The sequence below is a fragment of the Coregonus clupeaformis genome, unplaced genomic scaffold (assembly GCF_020615455.1).
Source record: "Coregonus clupeaformis isolate EN_2021a unplaced genomic scaffold, ASM2061545v1 scaf0049, whole genome shotgun sequence".
Taxonomy (NCBI): Eukaryota; Metazoa; Chordata; class Actinopteri; order Salmoniformes; family Salmonidae; genus Coregonus; species Coregonus clupeaformis.
The window spans coordinates 655,919-671,744 of NW_025533504.1; the positions used below are offsets into that span (position 1 = coordinate 655,919).

Consider the following 15,826-nt stretch of genomic DNA (forward strand, 5'->3'; position numbering starts at 1 on the left):
GGCACACAAATAGTAGTGGTGTAGCAGTGGTACCTTGCCTGTTACAGTGCATTCGGAAAGTATTCAGACCCCTTGACCTTTCCCACATTTTGTAACGTTACTTTCACAGTATTTTTGAGAATGACTTGAATGTTCTGTTGTTTTGCATGAGTTGAGTACGGAAGTTCATTCATATTGACCTGTGGAGATTCTCACTTCAGTAACTGTGTTGTATCCTGTTATACCCTGCTTTTATATTGTGTCTTTAACTACCTAATGTTCCAACTTATTTAGTCTAGTAAATAAAACATTAAATTAATTATTTGTGGCATTGAGTTAATTTGCGAGTGATTGGGTTCTTGAGGTTCCAGAGCTCGACAACTGTTCAGAATGAGAATATAGTAAAAGTGATTATATTGTTGATAGTATTAACATTATAACGGTTAATGATAACTACTGATAGAGTTAATTCAAGGGTCTCTCTATATCCAACCCTTAATGGTGCCCCTCTTAGATTAATTTGAATAGGATAACCAGATTAATCAAATAAATCAGATCAATTAATTATTCCAGTAATTAATCAGTAAATTATCTTGAATATGAATTAGCTCAAAGTTGCAAGACCAGTACTACACACTGAATGGTAATCCCCTAGGACTATACTATAACAAGAACATAACAAGAACAAGGGATATAATTTAGTTCAATGTTGACCTTTCAGCACAATAATTACAACAACGTGTCAATCAATGTAAGATTTAATGGCTTTCCTGCCGTACCTCGTTCCATACAACCTTGGAGTGTAAAACGTAATTAGTGAAAGCAGTATCAAACATATCTACTCCTTTTAGCTCTCAGTGGCCTGAAGTAAACAAATGGAGGCCTGTGATAAAAACAACAAAGGGACTTCACAGTGATCTGATCTGATCAATATCTCCCATCTGCTGTCTCTGGGATCTCTGGTTTGTTCTTGGTAGCCTCATCCATCAGGTGAACTTGTTTGGCAATAGTGTTTAAGTCATCTTGTTTAAACTCATTATCCTTCTTGCAGCAGCGGTTCCGCAAACATTTGTATACAGCCGTTAGAGGTACAGCAAGACCTGGGACTCCTGCCAGGATGAAGATTATAGCAAAGATCCAGGCTGGATATTCCTTCTCCTCTAATGTAGGGAAGTTGTCCTGTGAAGAAACAGTAATAAGCTTGTTAGTGTGTTTATAGCCTACTGATGCCACTGTGTAGTGAGTTCCTTTCATACACCAAATAGAGAACATGTGAATACAGGTTGATTTACTATTACTAAGTGAAAGTCTCCTCATTTCATAACTAATTTGGCCACTGACAACAAAGTGAAACCTTACCGATTCAGGATTCCAGGCTTTGTACATGGGTGTTTCTTGGACTTTAGTGATGAAGTAGAACACAAAGATGACAAACATGATGGCGGGGCTGACAAATCTCCATGTAATCTGCCAAAAGAGGTTGGGCTTGTGGCCGATCATGAACTCAATGTCATCGTTGAACCTGTTAGAATAACATACATAGTCAACATCCCTTTGCAAGTTCCCAGACTCCAATGAATGAATGGCAAATGTAAGGACCATGTTAATCAACAGAATGTTGTTTCAAAACTAACCTGTCAATGCCATAGAGTAACTTAACCTCCACAGAATGAATGTATTACTCACCGATCAATACCATAGAGGTACACAACCCCGACCATCTCACAGAATGCAATGATCAGTAAAGGAATGGACCCGCCATAGCTGTCAAAGAGGGACAGCCAGTAGTTCCCTGAGCCTTGGACAAATATCAGTCCAACAAAGCAGCATACGACACATGTTATCCCTGTAAAAGAAGAAGAAGAAGAAGAAGAAGAAGAAGAAGAAGAAGAAGAAGAAGAAGAAGAAGAAGAAGAAGAAGAAGAAGAAGAAGAAGAAGAAGAAGAAATACATATATTTAACAAAGTGATCTCCATCCTTTAAAATGGTGTAAGGGACGTTTTTGTCTCATCTCACCAGCGATGGCTTCTTTGGGCCAACTCTTGGGGAAAACCCCCAGGTCCTGAAGTGGTACCAGAACTCCTTCGATATTGCCAAACATGGAGGACAGGCCCAGACAGAACAGCATGATGAAGAACAAGACTGACCAAACAGGAGATACAGGCATCTTAGTGATGGCCTCTGTGAACACAATAAAGGCTAGACCAGTTCCTTCAACCCCCTGTACCAAGACAAGGAGAGAATGAATCAGAAGCCTAGCAACTGAGATATATTTAATTATCCTATACTCCACTTGTGTTGTATCCATCTCACCAAACCTTATACAAATATTGGTAACACTTTACATTCAGGGACCCTTTTATAAAAATTAATGAATCACCTCACTAAGGAAAGTGTTTAAGTCACAGGTCTTCAAGTTGAGCCCCTGAATGACTTCTGGATATGTTCCATTGAGACTATGAAGAACCTGATCATAGTTGCTTTCAGTGACGTTGCCCTCAGGGAGATCAAATGTATTGAGCAGTGTCAGGATATTTCTGCAAACGAACAATGAGAAAACGTTTATTTAGAGGGTAGTTCATATCGTCATGCAACGACTCTAGTTTAAGTCTAGTATAGGTACATACCCAGTAATACAGTCGTCAAACTTCTCTGTGGCTCTGAAGCCAATGATGGTGTAAATGACCGTCGCGGCGTAGACAGCAGTGGCTCCATTGACAATAGAGATGATGACTGCATCCTGTTCACAGTTGTTACTGGAGAGATACAAAACATTAAAGGAGCTATCTGGAATTGGTCAATCGTTTTTTTTAACCTATTGGTTCTTGACGTATATAACTTAGAAATGCCTCTTGAGTTTAGTTCAACTGTCGTACCCCCATCAGAATCCAGCCATAAGGGTTGAATCTAAACTAGATATGTTGCAGCATCACTTTAACTTTTGCATAGATCTTGGCTGCATTAACGTAAATGAAATATTTTATGATGAAAGTTACGCTTGCTCACTTCGAGTTAGGTAGGACTGGGTCTTAAGTTTGCAGTGGTTATGTACAAGTTATGATACGTCTTGAATTGATTTAATGTCTCAACTATGTTGTAAACAACAAGTCATTTAGTAGTTATTAGCAAGCCGTATGGACTTACTGCACAGAGTTGTAGCTGGAGAAAGACAGAAGACCTCCAAAGGCCAAAGAGAATGAATAGAACACCTGGGCACCCGCATCAAGCCAAGTAGATGGGTTCATTAGTTCATTCATCTGGGGAAACACACACCCAGAGAAATGTTGTTAGGCGTGTCGTTTTAATTCTATCTTACTACAACATAAATTAACGGTAGCTAAAAGGCCTTAGATGCACTCTTTGTGGATCTGTATCTGTGGCTGAACTTGGAATATCATATACTTTGAAGAAATACTTTTGTTCAATGACGGGATAGGAATGTAAACTACTCACGTCTGGGGTGAAGAGGAACTTCACTCCATTCAAAGAGCCTTTCAAGGTCAATCCTCTGATCAGAAAGATGGTCAGCACCACATAGGGTAATGTTGAAGTGATATACACAGCCTAATGGGAGGAGACTACAGGGTAATGTTGAGGTGATATACACAACCTAATGGGAGGAGACTACAGGGTAATGTTGAGGTGATATACACAACCTAATGGGAGGAGACTACAGGGTAATGTTGAGGTGATATACACAACCTAATGGGAGGAGACTACAGGGTAATGTTGAGGTGATATACACAACCTAATGGGAGGAACCACAGGGTAATGTAGAGGTGATATACACAACCTAATGGGAAGATACTACAGGGTAATGTTGAAGTGATATTCACAGCCTAATGGGAGGAGACTACAGGATAGTGTTGAGGTGATATTCACAGCCTAATGGGAGGAGGGAGGAATGCTGTTATGAAGTTGGACAATTACTGTTTGGTGTACTATTATAGCAAATATACCAACATGGACTTATTAGTATATGTCAAAATAGTGACATATAACTGCTGTTAATATGTTACACAAGCTGCCATTTAGTTAAATATATGTCACTATGGATACATAAAATAATGACATTTTACCATTGCAGTTTAATGTCACAGAAGCTGAGATATATGAGTTACAGTATATGTCATTAGGGTGATATACTACTGATATGTCACTAGGGTGATATACTACTGATATGTCATTAGGGTGATATACTACTGACATGTCACTAGGGTGAATTACTACTGATATGTCATTAGGGTGATATACTACAGATATGTCACTAGGGTGATATACTACAGATATGTCACTAGGGTGATATACTACAGATATGTCACTAGGGTGATATACTACAGATATGTCACTAGGGTGATATACTACTGATATGTCACCATGGCAGACCTGGGATAACTATAGTTTTAACTATGCTTTGTGGAAAGTAAAACTAATTCTGGGGTAACAAATAGTTAGCTCAATTGGTAGAGCATGGTGCTTGTAACGCAAGGGTAGAGGGTTCGATCCCCGGGACCACCCATACGTAAAAATCTATGACTGTAAGTCGCTTTGGATAAAAGCGTCTGCTAAATGGCATATTATTATATTATATTATTATTACTTTGGGGGTGACTACAATTATTTGAATACAGATCACCAAAAATTGCTTTTTTTTCCTATTTGAATACAGATCTCAGAAAGTGACTACTTTTCTAAACTATTTGAATACAGGTCTCAGAAAGTATTTTTTTTTAAATATTTGAATACAGATCTCAGGAAGTAACTACTTTTCAAAACTATTTGAATACAGATCTCAGGAAGTGACTACGTTTCTGAAACTATTGGATTGGCTGCCTTCAACTAATGGCAAGGCTGTATCTAGAACTGCATGTTGAAGATAGAAATAGAATGAATAGAGCACACACAATGCCCTATACTATTCCAATTTATCTGACAGTCATATATTTGATCTACACAATACATTTCTATCTGAACATTTTGTAAATGTACATTCTCCTGAATTTCCATTGCTCCATTGCTCCAAGTGCACATAATAAAGTCAAACCAATTAACCAGAGAAGTATAAATAAGTTGTGACGCTCAACTACTGTATGACTCTTTCAACATGCCACTGAAAAGGTCGAAAGCTGTATTTAATTGTATGATACCTGAAAATACTGCACAGTAATTCAAAGCTATTTGCAAACATTGCTAACCGCAAGTTGAATGCTTAGCAAAAACTACTTCTAACCTCTTTGTCCATCTGAGGGTAAGTGTTCTTGTTTCAAACACACACTATACCATGTTTAAAGGGATAGTTTACTCAGAATACAAACTAACATGATTTTCCACCTACCTTGGCTGAGTTGGGACATTTAGTTTCCCTTCGACACTTAATGGCCATATTTTGTTACAGTTAGCTTTCTCAGTAACACTTAACATTAAACAGTTATTGTACCTGTGTAATAAACTTTAATTACTTTTGGAGCAACATTTTATTAGCATGTTGTTACATGATACTTTGTCAATTGCATTTTAATCGCATAGCGATGGCCTGAGTGTTTTTGTAACTACTGTACACAAGAGGAATAGTGACTGTTCCTTATTCCGCTTATGCAATAACTCCATTATTATTCAATTATAAAGCAATTGCCAACGTCCTATGTAACAACAATGTTGTTATAATAATGACAAAGTTACTACACATGTATAAGAACTTAATGTCACGTGTTACTGTATTACCTTGTGTCTCACTCATTATGAAAATATAGTTGTTAGTTTAAAGCTGTAAAAGTGGTTTACTCTAATGCTGAGGTGATTCCATGTCCCTCATGTATTTAATTATAGGTTGTAGGCTATATTAAGATTAATATCTAAGAGCCCTCCAAACCATGTGCTTATAATAAAATATTTTGACTAATTCAACTAACTGTTTTATTTTTTGGTTCTTCATCAAATATTTGACAGCCATATATTCCAATACTTCCATATATATATATTCGACTACCTCGAGTGTTTGAAAAGTTGGTATTTTCAAATAAACTACAAACTACAACAATTTTCTGCCCAGGTTTGCACAATGGTGACATACACTGTATAGACAATATATAATACAATATGCAATACAAATATATAAAATACGTTAAAATTAGAAAGTGAACACTGTCTACAACTGTTTACACTGTCAAATTGGTGTCAGAAAGGTCAACAAGGCTGTTATTAAAAACAGCTAGGTCATTTGAGTGTTATGGTAACATGCTTTATTGTATCAATATATAGTCAAACCAATCATTCTGTAATTTCTTGTATATGGCTATAATATCATAAAAAGGAAACCTTGATTTAGTGCTTTATAACCAAATGCCTATAAACATAACCTTGATAACTTTGACATTGACAGCTGCTGCTGCTAAAGTGATTTGCTGTCCAGAGGTTATGCCGTACCTTCCCAGTAGTCTCAATGCCTCGACTTATGCAGAGAAACAGCAACGCCCAGGCAGACACATGGCATAGGACCATCCACCACTGTAGCCCACCTGTGTTATCTATGTCTGGGGTGGTGTTCAGGGTCTCTCTGTACCAATAGTAATCCACTGGAGAGCTTCTCTCACACTCTGACACCAGGCCTGGGTAAAGTTCATTTCATTCATTCACATGGCACAATACAATAGAATTAAGCAATTGAAGGCAGAGTTACAGGTAACGGAATAAGGGTGTGTGTATAAAGTGAATAATTTTCCATCATCATAGCTTAGCAAACAAAAAAATATTTCTCCCTGCCGTCCATGGAGACCTTACCTGTCATGTTGGCATTGACTGGACATTGGCTCCAAGGCAGCGGTTCTTGGAAGGAGTTAAAGAAGTACCACATCACCCAGGCCATGATGGTGTTGTAGTACAGGCTGACCAGAAAGGACACACACATGGATCCAATGCCTATGGAACAAAACACAACACCGTGCCCCAATGAGATTTGGTCTATTTTTGCACATGTCTAAATTCCTATGGAGTGTTTTGCTTACCAATGCCAGTCAAGTATGGATGGATGGCAGACCAGACACCTACACTGCCTTTCCTTAGACGTTGACCAATAGCAAACTCCAGATGGAGCAGGGGAACACCTTCTAGAACCAGTAGGATCAGGAAAGGAATCATAAATGCACCTGAGAACAGACCAAGAAGCAGGGTGGAGGAGATGTTCCCTGTTGCTGTTCTATGTACAGTACATAAAAAACAGTGGTCAGTCTAAAATGAACACAGGGTTGCAAAGTTACGGTAACTTTCCCCAAATTTCCAGATTTCCTGCTTATTCCCTTCTGTATTCAGGGGATCTTCCAACCCGGGATTTCTGGAAAACCCGTGAATTATGGGAAAGTTACCGGTATTCTGCAACACTACTCCCCAACAACACCTACCTCCCCCATGGCTCTGGCAAAGGTAAGGGAAGCGCCAGACGTTCCCCAGTCCCACACAGAAACCTACGATAGTCAGCATATACTGGGCCTTGTTGTCCCATTTGGGCCTGTCCCCAGCCTCCTCATTCTCCAGCTTGTCCAGTTCCTCATAGGACGGGATCCTGTCTTCCAGGTCTTGGTTGGATACCTGTAAACACCTCATGGTTCCTCCGACGCAGATGGACAGGCTCAAATCAAATGGAAAGTATTACTACTTTCTATGGAGTCCAATGTATGTGTAATCTGTCCACAGTTCAAAGGAGGCTATTTATAAGGGCAAACTGTTCCTGATTATAATCAATGTCTTATCCAGTAGGGATGATGGATTTGAGGCACATGGGCCTCTTGCTAGTACACCCTGGGAATCTATAGTCATTAGCCTCTGATAATGATCTTTATGACTCTTATATGAGTAACATGAAATCCAATGAAGGTCCAACATTCAACATTGTTATTTGTATCCAATATACTGTAGGGTTCTACTTTGTAGAGTATAAATAACTCCAATTAGATGGTGGTTGTAATGGTAAGGGTCATTATGTTATTGTTGGTTACTGTATTTGTGTTATTCATGTAGATTCTCTGTATTCATATATGGCATAAGAATTATTATAAACTGGGTGGTTCGAGCCCTGAATGCTGATTGGCTCAAAGCCGTGGTATATCAGACCATATACCAAGGCTATGACAGAACATTGCTTTTTACAGCGTCTCATCGTGCCTAAGAACAGCACTTAGCCGTCGAATATTGACCAAATACCAGACCCCCTCGGGCCTTATTGCTAAAATATACCATCTATACACTTATCTCCAGTGGGCAGCCTCCCAACTCACCCTCGTGGACTCTGTACAGCACATCCATGGTCAGACCAGTCACTACCATCTATTGGCTCTCAGGCCTGACAGCAGTAAACATTTATATTGAAATGACATCATATTAGAGTCAATCGTGCTATCAACCCCATCAAACAAGTTTAAATGTATTAGGAAAGATTTAGTTGGAGGATGGGCATGCTACCCTTTTAGAAACAACAACCTGAACTTAAACCCTCATAAGCGCAGGCTAATAAAGAGTAGCAGAAACAGATTTATATAAAAGACTACAGCATGACATAATAAGAACTATATTTGAAGAGGAGTAATTCATGACTTCAGTTAAATAGCTAACTCTGCCCTCTAGTGCTGCAAAATGAAACTATGCCCTCAGAATAGCCTCAATTCGTCGGGGCATGGACTCCTACAAGGTGTCAAAAGCATTCCACATGGATGCTCGCCCATGTTGACTCCAATGCTTCCCACAGTTGTGTCAAGTTGGCTGGATGTCCTTTGGGTGTTGGACCATTCTTGATACACAGGGGAAACTGTTGAGCATGAAAAACCCAGCAGCGTTGCAGTTCTTGACTCAAACCGGTGTGCCTGGCACCTATTACCATACCCCGTTCAAAGGCACTTAAATATTTTTTCTTGCCCAGTCACCCTCTGAATGGCACACATACACAATCCATGTCTCAATTGTCTCAAGGCATAGAAATCCTTCTTTAACCTGTCACCTCCCCTTCATCTACACAGATTGAAGTGGATTTAACAAGTGACATTAATAAGGGATCATATCTTTCACCTGGATTCACCTGGTCAGTCTATGTCATGGAAAGAGCAGGTGTTCTTAATGTTATGTACACTCAGTGTATATTAAGTATTATGTTTACCAATAGATGGCAGTGTTGACTCAATATGGAGTTTGCTTCCCGCTATCCGTTGCCCTTTAATGTCTGCCATATAACCTCAAGAGGCCTCAGGTAGCTTACGCCAGCTAGCTAATTTTCCCCCAACATCGGACCCCCGTACCAGCGCTGCAAGGACATGCGCTATGTGGTGGAAGGGTTTAAGAAGTGTGGCCTCTTCCTTTTGACCCTTCAGCCATTGAAGGGTCCCGTTTAATGCCGTCTCGGTCCCTTCCGGGTCCCACCACCGCCTCTCCTGGAACCAGCAGCACTGTGCCTTCCATCAGCACCTCCTCCCCAGTGACCACAGGAGGACCCTCAGCCCCTACTCCAGTCCAAGCCCCTGCTCCAGTCCCAGCCCTAGCTCTAGAAGAGCACCCCCTAATAGAGGGGAGGCTGATAGCGAAGGACCTGGGGCACATCCTTACTGTCCTTAAGTATCGGCTAGATCGATACAGAAGACTCCCTGTGGTCGCAACATGCCTCACCGGGGAGGAATACACGCGCCTGTGGCAGGAGAGGGGTGAGAAGGAGAGGGCCGAGGCAGAGGAGAAAGAGCGTTGGGCAGCCCTCAGAACACAGAGGGCACAGGAAAGGGCTGTCATGGATGTGACCATTGACGCCATCGCCTCTGCTGGACCCCCTGCTGGAACCACTCCTGACAGCTGCATCACCACTGCCAGTGCCTCCCAGTGTGCAACACCTGTAGGAGCTGCCGGAGTCCCCAGCTGCAGAAGAAGGCTACGTGCCTACTCTCCCGGCCACACCATCGTTGGCCCCTCAACCCCACCATTACAAACACCAGCTCCTCCAAGCCATCGTCTGCGGTTTTGTCCACCACCACCACAATGCACACCACCCCCCCTGTCTGTCACCACCAACACGGCCTTCTCTGGACCTACTGCCTCCTCCGTCTCCCCTGGTCACACCACCATAGCAACCTCGTCTGGTGTCCCTGCCCCCTGCAATTTGAATACAGCCACCTCCATGTTAAATTACAAAAAAATGACTGTTATCTGTTTTATAAAACAGCAATGTAAAAAAAAATAAGAAATCACTCTTTACATATCTACAGTCCATAGCACCAGCCCTCAAGTCATCGCCACCTCCTCCAAAACCTCTGCAGCTTCCTCCAGAGGTATTGATGTAAAAAAGTTGAAAAGGGTTTTGATGAAACATGCTCAGTCTAACACTACTTTTTCTCAAACTGCAGCACAGAAAAGGAAGAGAAAAGCTCCACCGGTCACGTCTGTCACGCCACCCATGGCACTACTCTCAGGTACTTCTTAATGGATTTTTCTCGCTCTCAGTTGTATCAATTACTGTTGTTGTTGAAGAACTTCTACATTTTGCAAAACCCTATTAATCAATTTTCATTATTATTTAGTTTTTTATAAAAGAAGACACCACCTGCTGTGGAGAAAATGCAGCCCAAATGTATGCTTCGTAGAGTTCAAGTAACAGACACATCTCAACATCAACTGTTCAGAGGGGACTGTGTGAATCAGGCCTTCATGGTCAAATTGCTGCAAAGAAACCACTACAAAAGGACACGAATATGAAGAAGAGACCTGCTTGGGCCAAATTTGTCTTTTGGTCTGGAGTCCAAATTGGAGATTTTTGGTTCCAACCGCCGTGTCTTTGTGAGACGTGTTGTGGATGAACGGATAATCTCTGCATGTGTATTTCCCACCGTAAAGCATGGAGGAGGAGGTATTATAGTGTGGGGGTGCTTTGCTGGTGACACTGTCTGTGATTTATTTAGAATTCAAGGCACACTTGACCAGCATGGCTACCACAGCATTCTGCAGCAATACGCCATCCCATCTGGTTTGGGCTTAGTGGGACTATCATTTGTTTTTCAACAGGACAATGACCCAACACACCTCCAGGCTGTGTAAGGGCTATTTTACCAAGAAGGAGAGTGATGGAGTGCTGCATCAGATGACCTGGCCTCCACAATCCCCCGACCTCAACCCAATTGAAATGGTTTGGGATTAGTTTGACCGCAGAGTGAAGGAAAAGCAGCCAACAAGTGCTCAGCATATGTGGGAACTCCTTCAAGACTGTTGGAAAAGCATTCCAGGTGAAGCTGGTTGAGAGAGCCGCCGTTACTTGTTGCTAAGATACACTCCCAAGAGAGACAGTCACTAGAAGTAGAGTAGGCGGGGGCACGCGTAGACAAGATGGCGTATTGAATTGAAATCGGTACAAAACACCTCAAGATAAAAACATAATATTCAAAATCAGTAAGTTAGACTAAATATTAGCATTTATTATATTCACAGTTAATATAATTCAATCTGGATAATAACACAAAACAGATCATAAGGCTAGAGAAATATATAGACAAATATTACAACAACACGCAACACCAAAACATGACTGAAGACAAGCGTGGAGAGCCGATCCCCAAAAGGAAACGCGACTCATCGACTGATACAGATGATATATGCTTTTCACCACTGGGTATGGTAAGTGTGGAAAGCGACCTGTTGAAGTCGATAAATGACAAATTGGGCATATTAGAATTGGTCAGTAAAGACGTAAAAGAGTTGAAAGCGAGTCTTCAAATGAGTGACGAAAAAGCTTTGGTAATGGAGAAAGAAACCAACGAATTAAAAGTGACAGTCTCTAAAATGGAAACGGACGTTAGGGAACTAAAAAAGGAGAACAATCTTCTGAGAAAAGCCTTACTAGACATCCAAACTAGATCGATGAGGGAAAATCTAGTACTTACGGGTATTCAGGAAAAGGAGGGAGAAATAACAGAGAATATTATGAAGGACTTCCTGCATACAGCGCTACAAATCCCACTCGAGGCTGTCGATAAAATCCAACTTCGAACGTGTACATCGTTTCGGAAAAAGAGGACAGAAATATGAGCGCCCAATCGTTGCCAAATTTGCTTTTTTAAGGATAAAGCTATGGTGAAAAGCCTAGGAAAAAGACTTGCTGGCACGAAAATAGGCATGAATGATCAGTTCCCGAGGGAGATTGTAGAAAGGCGCAAAGTTCTGTATCCAATCTTCAAGGAAAACAGATTAAAAGGGAAACGTGTTGCACTAGTGGTGGATAAATTATATATTGACAACCAAATGTTCAGAGACACAAAGACTACTCCATGGCTATTCTAAAAGTTGTAATAGAGGAGTCAAATATTGGAGCGCCTGATACTAGCAATGATAGGGATTGTAATATTAAATAACATTTATAGTAAGTATAGTATTTTATAAAAGGATAAAACGATATAACAAGCAGAATAATACATCTTATAATACAAATAATTAGAACATGGCTTTTTTGACGGGAGGTTGTTGTTTTGGCGGATGGTTGTTGTGGTTGGTCCTGTGTTCTCTCTGGCGTCCTTTCCCCCTTGCGGCAGATGTGGATGCGGGTGCGTTTGCATGCTCGGCCCATTTCTTCCGCAGTCAACCATGTGGTGTGCATTTTTGTGTTTGAAAAGGTGCGGCGTTAAGTGCGTGAGAGGGGAAATGGCTGCATATCCCAGAGCCGACCGGGGGTCTATGAGCAGGGGTAGTGAGAGAGAGAGCTTTCAATGTTGTGTAGATGAGGGATATACATTTTTAAATATAGTATACATCTAATCTAATTTTTCATTGTCCTATCATGATGGAAAGATCCCTAACCCTATAACCTGGACACCCAACTGAGCGACCCATACACCAAAGAGAAGTTCCCATCTCTTTTATGGACCTGCTGTGAATATGCAGCCTAAACAGAGAAATAAATGCGGTGAGAGACCTACTTGAGCAGCACCGCCCCCTCAAGATTCTGAGCCTGCCTGGCAGGGTTGGTCCTACAAAGCCAGAGCCCCCTGATGGGAGAGCATAATATACAAGGAAATTCTCAAAGCTGCTAATGAGAACCTTTACGACCTTTTTACCTAGCCGGTGGGGATTCCGGTGGGGTACGCCGACCCAGGTAGTGGCAGTGCTGGCAACACTGGCTGCAGTAACCCATGGGGAGGGGGTCACACTCTGACAATCAGAGAGGGGGTTTATCATTGTGGCCCAGGTGGCACAAAATAATCAAAGGTCTGACCGCATGGAGATGCTTGGGAAAATGGTTACAACAGGGGATCAGAGTGTTTGTGTCTCAGGTGAAGAGGGTGGATCTGATCTCCATCACCTAGGACTTGACATAGATTAAGTAGATTAATCAAATCTCACATTGTTATCAATTTCTGCTCAATCTGCATGCTTTCTCAATCAGCTTTAACTGTATGTGCACTCGTAAATCAAGTTATTTCTCGAGTTGGGCTCTGGGATATAACAGCTGTTGAGTATCTGATTTTATGGTGGATTGTGGAGGAGGGTGGTTGAGTATGTTGGAGTATGTGAGTATGTGCGTGTGTGCTTGTCTGGCATCTGTCGTGGGGGGGTGGGGATGTTGGTGTGGAGGGTATGGGATGGACCTCTGGGATTATTTGCTAGGATAATAATTGCTTGTCAATGAATTAAGTGTAATACAATGGCAATCCGTGTTATATGTTGGAATCCTACGCGTGAACTGCCGACATTATTACGCATATTAATTGATAATGATAGAAAATAGGATATGCATAATAAAAATAAAAATAAAAAAAAATATATATAGAGGTGAAAGCATTGGAAATGCTTTTGGCGGTTAATCTGCTTCTGTTTTGTGGGTGCCACTGTGTGCTGTTTTCGATGGATGGGTCCTGGCCTCTTGGGGCCTTAGGGATACGGAGGGACCTGGGTGGGATGCTGATCACTGGGATGACGGCTCAACTTGGGATGGGGAGGGGCTTTAGCGGGGGAATTAGTGGAGAACAATTGAAGGGTTACTACGTAGCAATGCAAATATCACGGTACAGCTATATGGACACTCAATCATTACGCTATTTTTTATTGGTAAATTTACAAACATATATAATGATAAATAGACTTGAAACTTGTATCTCATTATGGTGTATGGTGAAATAAGTATAGCCAGTTATAATTGTAATGGCTTAGCTGATAATAACAAAAGAAGAACAATATTTACATGGCTCAAAGAGAAGGAATATAATATCTATTGTATACAGGAAACTCATTCAACAATTCGAGATGAAGTAGCGTGGAAAAAAGAATGGGGGGGGAAATATACTTCTCCCATGGGCAGAGAAATTCAAAACGGGTGATGATATTAATTAATAGTAATTTCGATCCGAATGTGCAAATTGTCCAAATAGATACGCAAGGTAGATGGATTAATTTAAATATGTTATTGGACCATAAACAGATATGGCTCATTAACCTTTACGGACCAAATAATGATGATCCACAATTCTTTGACAATATATATAATACATTTTCAAGCCTGCAAGCAACTCAAGACAATATTATTATGGTGGGGGATTATAATACTGTTTTAAATAGCTCAATGGACCGTAAAGGAAATCACACCACAAACAATCACCCACATGCTCTTAAGGAAATTGTGAATGTCATGGATACATTAGAACTAGTAGATATATGGAGGCTTAAATATACTGATCTAGTGAGATATACATGGCGGAGACTGAATCAAGCTAGTCGTCTTGACTTCTTTCTTATCTCATTCTCGTTGGCACCAAAAGTAAAAAAAGTGTTGATAGGGGACAGAATGCGGTCGGACCATCATATAATAGGCATATACATTACTCTTACTGAATTTCCACGTGGGCGAGGATATTGGAAATGTAATCAAAGCCTATTGGATGATAATTTATTCATAATTAGAACAAAGGAATTTATAACTGACTTTTTCCAACATAACATAGGTACAGCGAATCCCCTTATTGTATGGGACACCTTTAAATGTGCATTTAGAGGCCATGCAATTCAGTATTCATCTCGAAAACAAAAGCAATTTAGGTCAAAAGAGTTTATACTAAGAAAGGAAATAGAAAATCTAACAGAACAGATAGATGGCAATAAAAACTGTAACATAGAGGCTCAGAATAAATTAGAGGAAAAACAAAAAGAAATGGAGAAACTTATTCAAGAAAGATCAATTGTAATATATTATAAAAATAAAGCAAACTGGATGGAATATGGGGTAAAATGCACAAAATTCTTTTTTAATCTTCAACATAGGAATGCTACCAAAAATAACTTAATGAAACTGGTTACAATTGACGGAGTCACCCATAATTCACCAAATGATATTTTGAAGGAAGAAACAAAGTACTTTAAGCATATGTTTTCTTTTCAGTCGCCTCCATCTCCTCTAACTGAAGCTAAATGTAGAGATTTTTTTTCTATTGATAATGTCAAATTAACAGCCACACAGAAAGACTCATGTGAAGGTGAAATTACAGAGGAGGACTTCTGGATGCAATTAAAGACTTTAAGTCCGGGAAAACTCCAGGGTTGAATGGCATACCAGTCGAGGTATACCAAACCTTTTTTGATATACTAAGCGGACCGTTATTAGCATGTTTTAACCACTCCTATGTAAATGGTAGATTATCTGACACTCAAGAAGAAGGTCTGATCTCATTATTACTGAAACAGGATACAAGTGGAAAATATAAAGATCCAGTCCATTTACAAAATTGGAGGCCCCTTACACTTCAGTGTTGTGATGCAAAAATCCTAGCAAAATGTATAGCGCATAGAATTAAAAAGGTATTGTCTGATATTATTCATTCTAATCAGACAGGTTTTTTACATGGAAGATACA

At 40.4% G+C, this 15,826-nt stretch overlaps 1 protein-coding gene across 1 annotated transcript; it reads right to left on the reverse strand.

The window, feature by feature from the left end:
- Nucleotides 1-719: 719 nt before the first annotated feature.
- LOC121555541 (sodium-dependent neutral amino acid transporter B(0)AT1-like) lies at nt 720-7,632 on the reverse strand. Its single transcript, XM_045212770.1, has 12 exons — nt 7,374-7,632; nt 6,981-7,121; nt 6,757-6,894; nt 6,403-6,584; nt 3,433-3,543; nt 3,124-3,236; nt 2,607-2,735; nt 2,360-2,516; nt 1,996-2,200; nt 1,666-1,825; nt 1,339-1,501; nt 720-1,158 (listed from the first exon to the last, which is right to left on the reverse strand). Exons 1-12 carry the CDS (start codon nt 7,573-7,575, stop codon nt 907-909), a joined length of 1,953 nt encoding a protein of 650 aa, XP_045068705.1. The 5' UTR covers nt 7,576-7,632; the 3' UTR covers nt 720-906.
- Between the last annotated feature and the right edge of the window lie 8,194 nt (nt 7,633-15,826).

Coding starts and splice junctions, on each gene's coding strand:
- LOC121555541 (XM_045212770.1), bottom strand. CDS start 7,575: ATGAGGTGTTTACAGGTATCCAACCAAGACCTGGAAGACAGGATCCCG. Junction 2,736..3,123: donor TCCAGCTACAACTCTGTGCA/GTAAGTCCATAC, acceptor GTATCTCTCCAG/TAACAACTGTGAACAGGATG. Junction 2,517..2,606: donor TTTGACGACTGTATTACTGG/GTATGTACCTAT, acceptor GTTCGTTTGCAG/AAATATCCTGACACTGCTCA.